The sequence below is a fragment of the Pelobates fuscus genome, chromosome 5 (assembly GCF_036172605.1).
Source record: "Pelobates fuscus isolate aPelFus1 chromosome 5, aPelFus1.pri, whole genome shotgun sequence".
Lineage (NCBI taxonomy): Eukaryota > Metazoa > Chordata > Amphibia > Anura > Pelobatidae > Pelobates > Pelobates fuscus.
In genome coordinates, this window is record NC_086321.1 from 322,347,306 (window position 1) to 322,360,059 (window position 12,754).

The 12,754-nt window shown below is 42.3% G+C and overlaps 1 protein-coding gene across 1 annotated transcript; it reads left to right on the plus strand.

Moving 5' to 3' along the window:
* The first annotated feature begins 2,098 nt into the window (after nt 1–2,098).
* On the plus strand, nt 2,099–4,342 carry LOC134610507 (tubulin polyglutamylase TTLL5-like). Its single transcript, XM_063453474.1, has one exon. The coding sequence runs from the start codon at nt 2,099–2,101 to the stop codon at nt 4,340–4,342; it is 2,244 nt and encodes a 747-aa protein (XP_063309544.1).
* The last annotated feature ends 8,412 nt before the right edge of the window (nt 4,343–12,754 follow it).

Here is a 12,754-nt window from a genome sequence, read left to right on the forward strand (position 1 = left end):
CCTTGCGCCTTCATCTTGGGTAATCTGGGACAGTCTCTCTCAGTTCACCATGGCACCTGCTGCTTGCTGTGCTGTCCTCCCCAATGGAGACAGAGAGTTCACAGAGAGTTCCATCTTTACACAAGTCCTTTTCTTTGATCTCTTCCCTCCAGTTACACTACAACACTCTGTAAAAAGTGACCAGTTAGGGTTGGTTTTTGGGTAGATTGGACAGGATGGCTTGGGAAAACACATACTTCCATGGTTACACCAATATGTTAAAGGGACACTATAGTCACCTGAACAACTTTAGCTTAATGAAGAAGTTTTGGTGTATAGATCATACCCCTGCAGCCTCACTGCTCAATCCTCTGCCATTTAGGAGTTAAATCCCTTTGTTTATGAACCCTAGTCACACCTCCCTGCATGTGACTTGCACAGCCTTCCATAAACACTTCCTGTAAAGAGAGCCCTATTTAGTTCTGTTTAATTAAGATTTTCTTATCCCCTGCTATGCTAATAGCTTGCTAGGCCCTGCAAGAGCCTCCTGTATGTGATTAAAGCTCAATTTAGAGATTGAGATACAATTATTTAAGGTAAATTACATCTGTTTGAAAGTGAAACCAGTTTTTTCATGCAGGCTCTGTCAATCATAGCCAGGGGAGGTGTGGCTAGGGCTGCATAAACAGAAACAAAGTGATTTAACTCCTAAATGACAGTGAATTGCGCAGTGAAATTGCAGGGGAATGATCTATACACTAAAACTGCTTTATTTAGGTGACTATAGTGTTCCTTTAATTACTCTGATCTTCTGATAACATGCCCCTTGAAACCTTTATAGTAAAGATTTGTATCCTCTGCACCCATAGATGACAGCCTCCTTTAAAATGTAAATGGAATTCCATTGTGAAACCAGATAGCTTATTACACAACTGACCTTCACAGAGCATATATCAATATATTAAAATAGAAAATATAATTTTTGAAGGCACCCCAATTCTGACAGTATCACTTGGAATAGAACTAAATACAACATGGAGAAGAGATTTTATTTGTACTCGAGGAGACACACAGGAAAACAGCCTGCTCTCAATGTGGTGAAACACAAAAAGATGGAAACGAAAAAGCAACACAGCAAATAAAACACACAAACAGCAATTAAAAATCAATGCTAACCTAAAAATAAAACAACTATTCAAGCGAAGCTGACTGAACCTGCATATGAAAAATAATGCCATTGAAAAGACTTATTGCACCTAAAGTCAAGCAGGGCAGCACATTTTATGTGCAGAGTGACATGTTCAGTAAAACAAAATTAATGTAAACCGTCTTTAAAAAGGCAGCACAGGGAAAGGGCCTGCCTGCAGTGTGGTGAAACACAGTAAGCAGACTAACAGTTTTCTTGAAGGGTAACAAGAAAGGCATCAAAGCAGGATAAAAAATAAAACAAAAAATACAACACAACAAGAGAACACAGGAAAACAAAAGATAAATGAAACTGAAAAAAGAAAGCAAGACGTTTGAAATTCACGTTGAGCATCACATAAAATGTGCTGCCTTTGGAAAGACTTGTCAAAGCAGGGCAGCACTTTTCATGTGAAGAACAACAGTTTATATGCTTACACTGTGTCTATCTACCTACCTACTTCTAATGAAAAATCAATTTTAGGAGAAAAAAGAAATTAACATAAATAAAAAAAAAAAAAAGATAATCAATATTAATGGTTTACTCTGATGACCACAACCACTTCAGTGATTTAAAGCAAAAAAAACCCTAATTTTTATTGAAGACGGAGAAGAATGTAAGCATATAAGCTGTATATCTTTGAGGCAACGTCAATTTTAATGCAATTTTAGGATAATCTGATATTGGGGCTATACTTTGAACTGAAACCTTATTGGGAAAACTATGCAAATAACTTTGCTTGGCCTCCCCAATGCTCCTCTGACCTCACAGTGCTGCTCTGACATCACTATGCTCCTCTAAGCTGACTGTGCTGCTACTGCTCCACTTAGTCATTGCACTGCATAGCAGCCAACTGAACAGGAGGCTAAGAGAGCAGTAGAAAATTCATTATTTGGTATTACACAGATATTGATACCAGCTAAATATATAATTATGGCTGGACAACAGCCTAAGAAGGGTGAACCCTCTGAGCGCCAGGAGAAAGAACACCACCCCTGCATAATATGGACTGGGGGTTCAGAAAAAACGCCAGTTGTGAAATTTCAAGCAGAAGGCGCAACTGGAAAGGTATGCCTGCGTGAGGTGGGAGAACGCTACCACCTGGCATACAAGATGGCTCGTATCGGGAATAGCCCGGTCAGCACAATGCTATCTTCTCATGGGTTTCAGAAAGTGGAAGACAGCAGTAGCAATTTCAATTTGATGTGGACAGGACCATACATTAATGCTTCTGTCTTGGCAAATCTTTCCAAATATCAGAAAATCAACCACTTCCCCAATTCTATGCAGTTGGGACGCAAGGATCTACTCTGCAAAAACATTCAAACTCTGCAGAAGAAACATGGGGCTCAGACATACAACTTCCTACCCCAGAGTTATGTACTTCCCAATGATAACCAGGAATTCCGCAAAGTTATTTCCAAGGATCAAGGCCCCTGGATCTCAAAGCCTGTCTCTGCCTGTCAAGGTCGCGGAATCCAGATTATCAATTCCTTCTCTCAAATAAACAGAAAGGAAACACTCCTAGTCTCTCGTTACGTAAAAAATCCACTTCTTGTTGACGGATTTAAATTTGACCTACGCCTCTATGTACTGGTCACGTCATATGATCCACTAATTATTTACCTATATGAAGAGGGTCTGACAAGGTTTGCCACTAATCAATATAAACCAACGGAGGAGAACATGAAAAATCAATATATGCATTTGACAAACACCAGCATAAACAAAGCAAATGCAAACTATGTGAGATCCACAAATCCGGAAGTGGAAAATCACGGCAGTTTATGGAGCATGGGTGCTTTGCTGCGTCACCTAAAGGAATTGGGAAAAGACACAGCCACGCTCATGTCTAAAATAGAAGAGCTGGTTATTAAGACCATAATATCGGCAGAAGGCTCTATTGCCTCAGTGTTGCAAGGAACGCTCGCTGACAGAAGAAAGTGTTTTGAATTGTACGGCTTTGATGTCCTAGTAGATGAAACCTTAAAGCCCTGGCTGTTGGAAGTTAATCTAATGCCGTCTCTGGTTTCTGATGGACCCCTTGAATTAAAAATCAAGGCAAATCTGCTTGCAGACACGCTGACATTAATTGGTGTGCAGTGTCAAAATACCCAGCAAAATATGGACAAAGGGCCCACAATAGCTGCAAAAGTGAAAGCAGGATATCAAAAGACAGCTGCTGGACAGACCGAAACCTCTCTGTTACACGAGAGGATGAAGATAATTCGTGAGGTCAAGGAGGAGGAAGAGAGAAGAGGCGGTTTTATTCGAATCTTCCCCAACAAGGATACATGGAAGAAATATAGCAATTTCTTGACATACAAATCCTTTAATAGCTTGCTGGCTTGTCATCTTTTTACAAAGAAGTCATCAGAGCCGGGATCCAGCAGTAGTGGACTTGGCCAACACTCTGTGCTGTATGAGCGAATGCTGCCGCTACTGCGGACAAACATCCATGAGATGGCACTCAGTCAAGGCAGTCCATCCCAAAGTAGAACAACTCCCAAGGATGTGAGGACATGCAAACCCCTTAATAAGATTCAGCCTCTCCATCTGCATGCAGCAAAGATGTCAGATCCAAACGCCAGCAGTGTTGGTGTTGGGCAACACTCTGTGCTGCGTGGGCAAAAGCAGCCATCACTGCAGACAAATAAGTCAGTCAGTCCATCTAAAACTTCTCACATGAGCACTGCAAGAGTTTCCAAGGAGGTGGAGAGACAGAGATTGCCCAATCTAATAACATGCAAACATTTGGATAACATTCAGCCTCGCCATCTTCTATCAACAAAGCTGTCAGATCAAAAATCCAGCAGTAGTGGACCCTCGGCACTGTATCAGCAAAAGCTGCCGCCATTGCAGTCGAGCAGGCCCGTGGATCATGTGATGACACTCAATCAAGTTACTCAATTTAATAGTAAAAAAGACTGCACACAAAAATCTGGGTATAGGTCTGTCAGTTCATCTAAAACATTTCACCAGAGCAGCAAAAGAGTTCCCAAGGACATCAGGAGACAGGGACTGTGTGGCATCAGGGACTCTAGCACGGACTCCGGAAGCATGAGACTAGTTGATCCGCAGCCTACTGTTCTGTACGGTTCCAGTGATCTATTAAACATCATCACTGGCTTCTCGTCGACCTACCACCAACTTTGCGCAGAACTCGATCGGCTATAGTGACTCCAGGATGCACCCAAATCTGACACAAAACCATAAACAGGTATAATATTACAATGATATGTCTGCTTTCTGTCTTACAGACAAACCCCAAAAATCTGTTAGACATTTCTTTCAGCTATTGTAAAAGCTAATCTTATGTTTATCCATAATACATTCCTATTCCATATTGCATGTGTAGAATTCTCCATGGATAGCTAGCATCTTGATTGTAAAATGTATTTTATGTGGCCATATGCGACCATTTTTCTTTTTTTTTTTTTTTTTTTTTTTTTGTTAATAACCTTAGGATGAGCTGATTGTAGGGACTAGAACAAGATGATTTAGAAAATAATCTTCTGGAGCTTTGTGGTTTGATTTCTCCTGAGGCATCTTTACTATCAAAGCCAGGTAAGACTGGTAGTAGTATTTCTACTGCTCAGTTAGCCAGAGACAGACAGACCTCAACCTGTGCTGACCCTGAACCAAACGCTTAAAGGGAAACTGTAGTGCTAGGAATACAGAGTTGTATTCCTATCACTATAGTAACCTATAGTGCCCCTATCCCACATGCTGACCCTCAGCAGCACAGAAAGGGTTAACTGACTCCAGCGCCGATGTCCCTCAGTGGTGCGTCAGGCTCCGCCTCCGCTCCTCCTCCCCTGACGTTGGGTACCTAAAGTGCACTGGCGGCGATCGCTATAGCTATCAATGCTTAGTTAGTTAGGTGACTAAAAGTCGTCTAACATAGAAACATAGAAACATAGAATGTGACGGCAGATAAGAACCATTCGGCCCATCTAGTCTGCCCAGTTTTCTAAATACTTTCATTAGTCCCTGGCCTTATCTTATAGTTAGGATAGCCTTATGCCTATCCCACGCATGCTTAAACTCCTTTACTGTGTTAACCTCTACCACTTCAGCTGGAAGGCTATTCCATGCATCCACTACCCTCTCAGTAAAGTAATACTTCCTGATATTATTTTTAAACCTTTGTCCCTCTAATTTAAGACTATGTCCTCTTGTTGTGGTAGTTTTTCTTCTTTTAAATACAGTCTCCTCCTTTACTGTGTTGATTCCCTTTATGTATTTAAATGTTTCTATCATATCCCCCCTGTCTCGTCTTTCCTCCAAGCTATACATGTTAAGATCCTTTAACCTTTCCTGGTAAGTTTTATCCTGCAATCCATGAACCAGTTTAGTAGCCCTTCTTTGAACTCTCTCTAAGTTATCAATATCCTTCTGAAGATAGGGTCTCCAGTACTGTGTACAGTACTCCAAGTGAGGTCTCACCAGTGTTCTGTACAATGGCATGAGCACTTCCCTCTTTCTACTGCTAATACCTCTCCCTATACAACCAAGCATTCTGCTAGCATTTCCTGCTGCTCTATTACATTGTCTGCCTACCTTTAAGTCATCAGAAATAATCACCCCTAAATCCCTTTCCTCAGATGTTGAGGTTAGGACTCTATCAAATATTCTGTACTCTGCCCTTGGGTTTTTACGTCCAAGATGCATTATCTTGCACTTATCCACATTAAATGTTAGTTGCCACAACTCTGACCATTTTTCTAGTTTACCTAAATCATTTTCCATTTGGCTTATCCCTCCTGGAACATCAACCCTGTTACATATCTTAGTATCATCCGCAAAAAGGACCCGGAATAGTCTCTGGTGGCTGTCTGGTAGATAGTAACTAGAGATTGAGTTATCCCTGCAATGTAATTATTGCAGTTTATCAATAACTGCAATAATTACAATTATTAAACCGACAGACATTGCACCCAGACCACTTTAATGAGCTGAAATGGTCTGGGTGCCTATAGTGCACCTTTCAGGTGGTACCCTCACCTCCGTGACATTTTACTTTTATGTTTACAAATACAAGAAAACAAGTCCTGCGCTCAAACTCCCATCACTCGTGTGCGGTAGCAACGACCATAGTACACATCGGCTCAAATACATACAGTAAAAACCAAAGAAAAAAAGTTACCTGTGCTCTTTCCCAAATCCCTATGTATATTTAAACAAATGGAGGTTTTTAGTTATCTCCAGTGGCCATGAGAGGGTATACCCACCTGCCACGCCAAGGCAGACCTCTTAGGTGGGTCCTAACTCTAACCACTCAGCTTGCTTCCTTGACCTTCTGGCAAAGATATCTCTAATGAGACAGAAAGGGGTGTATTTTATATACATCCCTGCATGCTTATTAACCCTTAATATGGAACACATGGGATGGGCAGCAGCATTGTAACAAAGCTGTGTGATACAAAACTGAATACAAATACAAGAAAACAAGTCCTGCGCTTTTGTTACAATGCTGCTGCCCATCCAATGTGTTCCCTATTAAGGGTTAATAAGCATGTAGGGATGTATATAAAATACACCCCTTTTTGTCTCATTAGAGATATCTTTGCCAGAAGCTCAAGGAAGCAAGGTGAATGGTTAGAGTTAGGACCCACCTAAGAGGTCTGCCTTGACGTGGCAGGTGGGCATACCCTCTCATGGCCATTGGAGGTAACTAAAAACCTCCATTTGTTTAAATATACATAGGGGTTTGGGAAAGAGCGCAGGTAACTTTTTTCATTGGTTTTTACTATTATGCTTACTTATTTCCTATATTTAATAAAGTGTATACACACTATTGTTCTACACATGAAAAGTGTGGCCCTGCGTCACCTCTACTTTGACAAGTCTTTCCAAGGACAGCACATTTTATGTGATGCTCAACATTAATTTCAAGCGTCTTTTTTTTTTTTTTTTTTTTTTGTTAAAGGCATTCTCCAGTGCCAGGAAAACAAAGCCATTTTCCTGGCACTGTAGAATTCTGGATTATTCATTGCTTTCCTATAGGGAAAATCTAAGTTAATGGACCAAAAGTCAGTTTGGATTCCAGAAGCTCCGCCAGTGGCTGTGTGGTAGACCACCACTAAGGGCAGACTTAGAGCTGCAATGTAAACATTTCAGTTCTCTTGAACTGAAATGTTTTACATTGCATCACTAAGTGCAAAATGGTCACAGCACCCAGAGTACTTCAATTAGATGAAGTGGTCTGGATGCCTACAGTGTCCCTTTAAGTTTAATTTATCTTTTATGTTCTCTTTTTGTTTTGTCTTTTTGTTTTATTTTTTACCCTGCACTAATGCCTTTCTTGTTTCCCTTCAAGGAGCACAAGGAAAGTGCTGACCTGCTTACTGTGTTTCACCACATTGCGGACACTTACTTACAAACAGGTACAATATTACATTGATATGTCTGACTAGAGTTATTTTTAAGACAAACCCAAAAACATAAATTAGGACAACATCTGTTAGCCATTCCTGTTAGACATACAGCTATTGTGAAAGCTAATATTACATTTATCCATAACATATTTCTATACCATATTGAGCATGCAGAATTCTCCATGGATAGCTAGAATCTTGTTTGTAAAATGTATTTTATGAGGCATGGGTTTCAAAAAGAAATTCTGATTGTAGGGACTGGAACAAAATTATCTAGAAAAGAATCTTCTAGAGCTATGTGGTTCAGAAACTGTGCCTCTATCGAATGTGCCTGGGCATCTTTACCAGCAAAGCCAGGTAAGGCTCTAGTAGTAGCATTTCTACCGTTCAGTTACCTAGAGACAGAGAGATCTCATTACAGGCACATAGTCGCCATATGGGCAGGTGGAATTCCCCCCAAAACACACCGACACTGACTATTATGTTTGCTTATTTCCTATATTTAATAAAGCATATACACGCTGTTGCTCTTCCCATGAAAAGTGAGGCTCAGGTTTGACAAGTGTTTCCAAGGGCAGAACATTTTTTTTTTTTTTTTAATTCTTAATTTATTTGTGCATAATGGAAACAGACACATTTGCACTGCCACAATAGCTGGTGCAAGCTAATTATGTATACATATTTTAACAATGGTAAGGCAGAGAGTAAACATTGCACATTTTTTAAAAAAAGCGAAAGTCAGGATAAGTAGCAAGATGTATGTTAAACATGAAGTAGATTTATTTCATTCGACTTACTGATTGATTGATTAAGGTAGTGCTTGGCTGCATTATTATTATTATTATTATTATTATTATTATTATTGCCATTTATATAGCGCCAACAGATTCTGTAGCGCTTTACAATATTATGAGAGGGGTTTAACTATAAATAGGACAATTACAAATAAACTTACAGGAACAATAGGTTGAAGAGGACCCTGCTCAATCAAGCTTACATTCTATAGGAGGTAGGGTGTAAAACACATTAGGACATGAATTTGCAATCAAATAAGGTGGGCTGCCTATTAGGAGAGGGCAAGAGACAGGTATGTGAGGTAGGGGTTAGTCTTGGAGGCCATAAGCTTTCCTAAAGAGATGGGTTTTAAGGCACTTCTTAAAAGATGCAAGACTAGGGGAGAGTCTGATGGCGGTAGGCAGGCTATTCCATAGGAAGGGAGCCGCCCGCGAGAAGTCCTGCAAGCGCGAGTTGGCCGTACGGGTGCGGACAACGGACAGGAGGTGGTCACGGGCAGAGCGGAGAGACCGAGAAGGGACATACCTATGGATCTGTGAGGAGATATAAGAGGGGCTAGAGTTGTTCAGTGCTTTATAGGTGTGAGTTAGTACCTTGAATTGACTCCTATAGCATACAGGAAGCCAATGTAAGGACTGGCAGAAGGGTGAGGTGTGAGAGAAACGACTAGAGAGGAAAATCAATCTAGCAGCAGCGTTCATTACGGACTGTAGGGGTGCAGTATGGCTATTGGGAAGACCAATCAGGAGAGAGTTACAATAATCCATGCGGGAAATTACTAGAGCATGGACAAGCTCCTTGGTAGTATCCGGTGCAAGAAAGGGGCGGATGCGGGCTATGTTTTTAAGATGGAATCTACAGGATTTGGCAACATGCTGGATGTGAGGCTCAAAGGTGAGTCCAGAGTCAAGTATGACGCCAAGACAGCGTGCTTGCAAGGACGGACTGATGTTGGTACCACAAACTTGAAGGGAGAGCGAAAGAGGAGGATCAGTATTAGGAGGAGGAAAGACAAGGAGCTTAGTTTTTGAGAGATTGAGTTTCAGAAAGCAGGAGGACATCCAGTCAGAGATGGAAGAAAGGCAAGCAGTGACACGTTGCAGGACGGCAGGGGAGAGGTCCGGGGAGGAGAGATATAGCTGGGTGTCATCGGCATACTGGTGGTAGTGGAATCCAAAAAAGGTAATAAGTTTGCCAAGAGAGGCAGTATAAAGAGAAAATAGAAGGGGACCAAGGACGGAGCCTTGTGGGACTCCAACCGAGACAGGACGAGGGGAGGAGGTATCATTAGAAAAAGAGACACTGAATGAGCGTTGGGAGAGATAAGAGGAAAACCACGAGAGGACAGAGTCACAGAGACCAAGCGATTGAAGAGTTTGAAGAAGGAGAGCATGATCAACGGTGTCAAAGGCCGCTGAGAGGTCAAGAAGAATTAGTATGGAGTAGTGGCCTTTGGATTTAGCTGCGATTAGGTCGTTAGTAACTTTGATAAGGGCAGTCTCTGTAGAGTGGAGAGGGCGGAAGCCAGATTGAAGGGGGTCAAGGAGAGAGTTGGAATTGAGGAAATGAGACACACGGGTAAAGGCAAGTCTTTCCAGCAGCTTTGAGAAAAAAGGGAGCAGGGATATGGGACGGTAGTTAGAGGGGGTGGATGGGTCGAGGGATTTTTTTTAGTATAGGTACTACAGTGGCATGTTTAAGGTCAGCAGGGACGATGCAAGAAGAGAGCGAGCAGTTGAAGATGTATGTTAAAGAAGGCACGAGGCAAGTGGAGAGAGATCTGATAAGGTGAGATGGGACAGGATTGAGTGGGCAAGTGGTGCATGAGTACAAGTCGACTCTCTAAAGTTGTATTGCATCAAGCTGAACTTCCTGCGATAAGATTCTATATGGTAAAACATGCTAGATACTGGGCGCGTCTAGCCTAACAGTAGAGTACTTAACATAACATTAAGGCATTAGTAGATTCAGATTAATGATAAGATGAACAAATGAATTACGAGTGGGACCCCCTGAGATCCCCTGCATGTGCTAAAATAAGAACATAAAACAAAATAAAGATTCATCAAATATTATGCTTGTGGGAGTTCTTTAGAGGCAAATGGAGAGCAGGTGGCATTGGGCACTTTGCCTGTCAATGTGTCGCAGTCACTACAGACTCAGCCGATGCCTTGTTGGGGCTGAGTTCTTTCTCCCAGTGCTGTTCGTCTCATCTCCTGCCATCCCACCGGTGTGCGGGAGCTCCGAGCCGCTATCTTCGTCCTCTGTGGACCAGAGGTGTTGAGGTGTGACGTTCCCGAGTGGGTATGCAGGCCGTTCGGTGGGCAAAGTGCAGACTCCTGTGTCTTTTCGGTCAGTGCGTTCTCAGAATGTTGCTTTGCAGGCATGGGTGATCCGCCGCTGCTGTTAACGTGGGATCCGTGGGGCGCCACTTTCTCAATATTGCTCTGTGGGCTGCGCTAGTCCCAGGTTCATGCTGGAGTTCTGTTTGTAGGTGAGGCGGTTTGAGGCGCCTTGCTGTGGGGGACTCTTTGGATTTGCTTATTTTGTGTAGGCTGCACCCGTTCTTAGTGTTGTGCTAGGCCCCTGCCGTCGAAGTGGGTCGTCTCATGTGCCTGCTTGGCCTCGGGTAGGAGTGCTGTAGGTTTGCTGCGCCCTGCTCTGGGTCATCCCGCAGTGGGCCCTGTGATGTGTTTCCCTGTGGGGGTGCTTGCACTGTGGGCCATGTGAGGGCCTCTAGTTCCTCCCAGAAGGAGTTGAATATGTGGTCAAGTCGCAGCTTTGTGACCCTCCATGCTGTGGCTAGGGATGCGGTGTGGGTGTCATCCGCCATTTTGTAGTCTGCCCTGCTCCCCTCTGGGCCCAGTAAGCAAATTGCTTGACTGTCGCTTATTGTGGGGATTGTGTTGGGGTGGTCCGGGATGACAGCCGCCGGACCAGAGGGGGGGGGGAACGTGGGCTGTGGGGCGAGATGTCATCTGTGCCTGGCGGCAGGAGAGCAGCCGTCTCTCCCGCGCCCGCCATGCTAGTAGGCCTCTCCCGGGTGGTTGTTACGTACTGGAGCAGGTGTCGCTTGGTGGTGTGTGTGCCCCGGTTCTCACTTTCGCCGGGAGACCTTTTGTCGCTGATTCAATGTCTTTTTAGGGTGTTTTTCTCGCTTTTAGCGCCCTGGTGTGCCGGAGCCGTCGAGGTACATGTCCTCTCGGCTCGGCGGTCAGGCCACGCCCCCCGGCAGAACATTTTATGTGATGCTTAATGTGAATTTCAAGCATCCTTTTTTTGTTTAATTTATCTTTTGTTTCGTGTATTCTCTTGTTATGTTGTCTTTGTTTTATTTTTATCCTGCTCTAATACCTTTCTTGTTTCCCTTCAAGGAGCACAAAGAAAGTGCTAACCTGCTTACTGTGTTTCACCACATTGCGGACACATACTTACAAACAGGTACAATATTACAATGATAAGTTTGACTAGAGTAGTAGTTATTTTTGAGAGAAACCCAAAAACATAAATTAGGACAAAATATTAATATCTGTTAGACATTCCTTTTAGACATACAGCTATTGTGAATGCTAATATTACATTTATCCATAATATATTTCTATTCCATATTGAGCATTCAGAATTCTCCATGGATAGCTAGAATCTTGTTTGTAAAATGTATTTTATGAGGCATGGGATTCAAAAAAGAAATTCCGATTGTAGGGACTGGAACACAATTATCTCGAAAAGAATCTTCCAGAATCTTTTTTTTTTTTTTGTTTAATTTATCTTTTGTTTTTGTGTGTTCTCTTGTTATGTTGTCTTTGTTTTAGTTTTGTCCTGCACTAATGCCTTTCTTGTTTCCCTTCAAGGAGCACAAGGAAAGTGCTGACCTGCTTACTGTGGTTCACCACATTGCGGACACATACTTACAAACAGGTACAATATTATAATGATAAGTCTGAGTAGAGTTGTTTGTAAGACAAAAACATAAATTAAATTAAGACAAGATAATATCTGTTGGAAATTTCTGTTAGACATACAGCTATTGTGAAAGCTAATCTTACATTTATCCTTAACATATTTCTATTCTATATTGAGTATGCAGAATTCTCCTTGGATAGCTAGCATCAGGTTTGTTTAAAATGTATTTCAGGAGGCATAGGCGAATGATTTTTTTCGTCATTTTTTTATATAACTTTAGGAAGAGCTGATTGGAGAGACTAGAACAAGAGGATCTAAGAAATAATCTTCTAGAGCTTTGTGGTTCAGATACTGCGCCTCTATCGAACGCGTCTTTACCAGCAAAGCCAGGTAAGGCTCTAGTAGTAGCATTTCTATCGTTCAGTTACCCAGAGAAAGACAGACCTCAATCCGTGCTGACCCTGACCTGAGCGTTTAAAGTGGAACCGTCACCTCCCAGGCGTTTTACGAT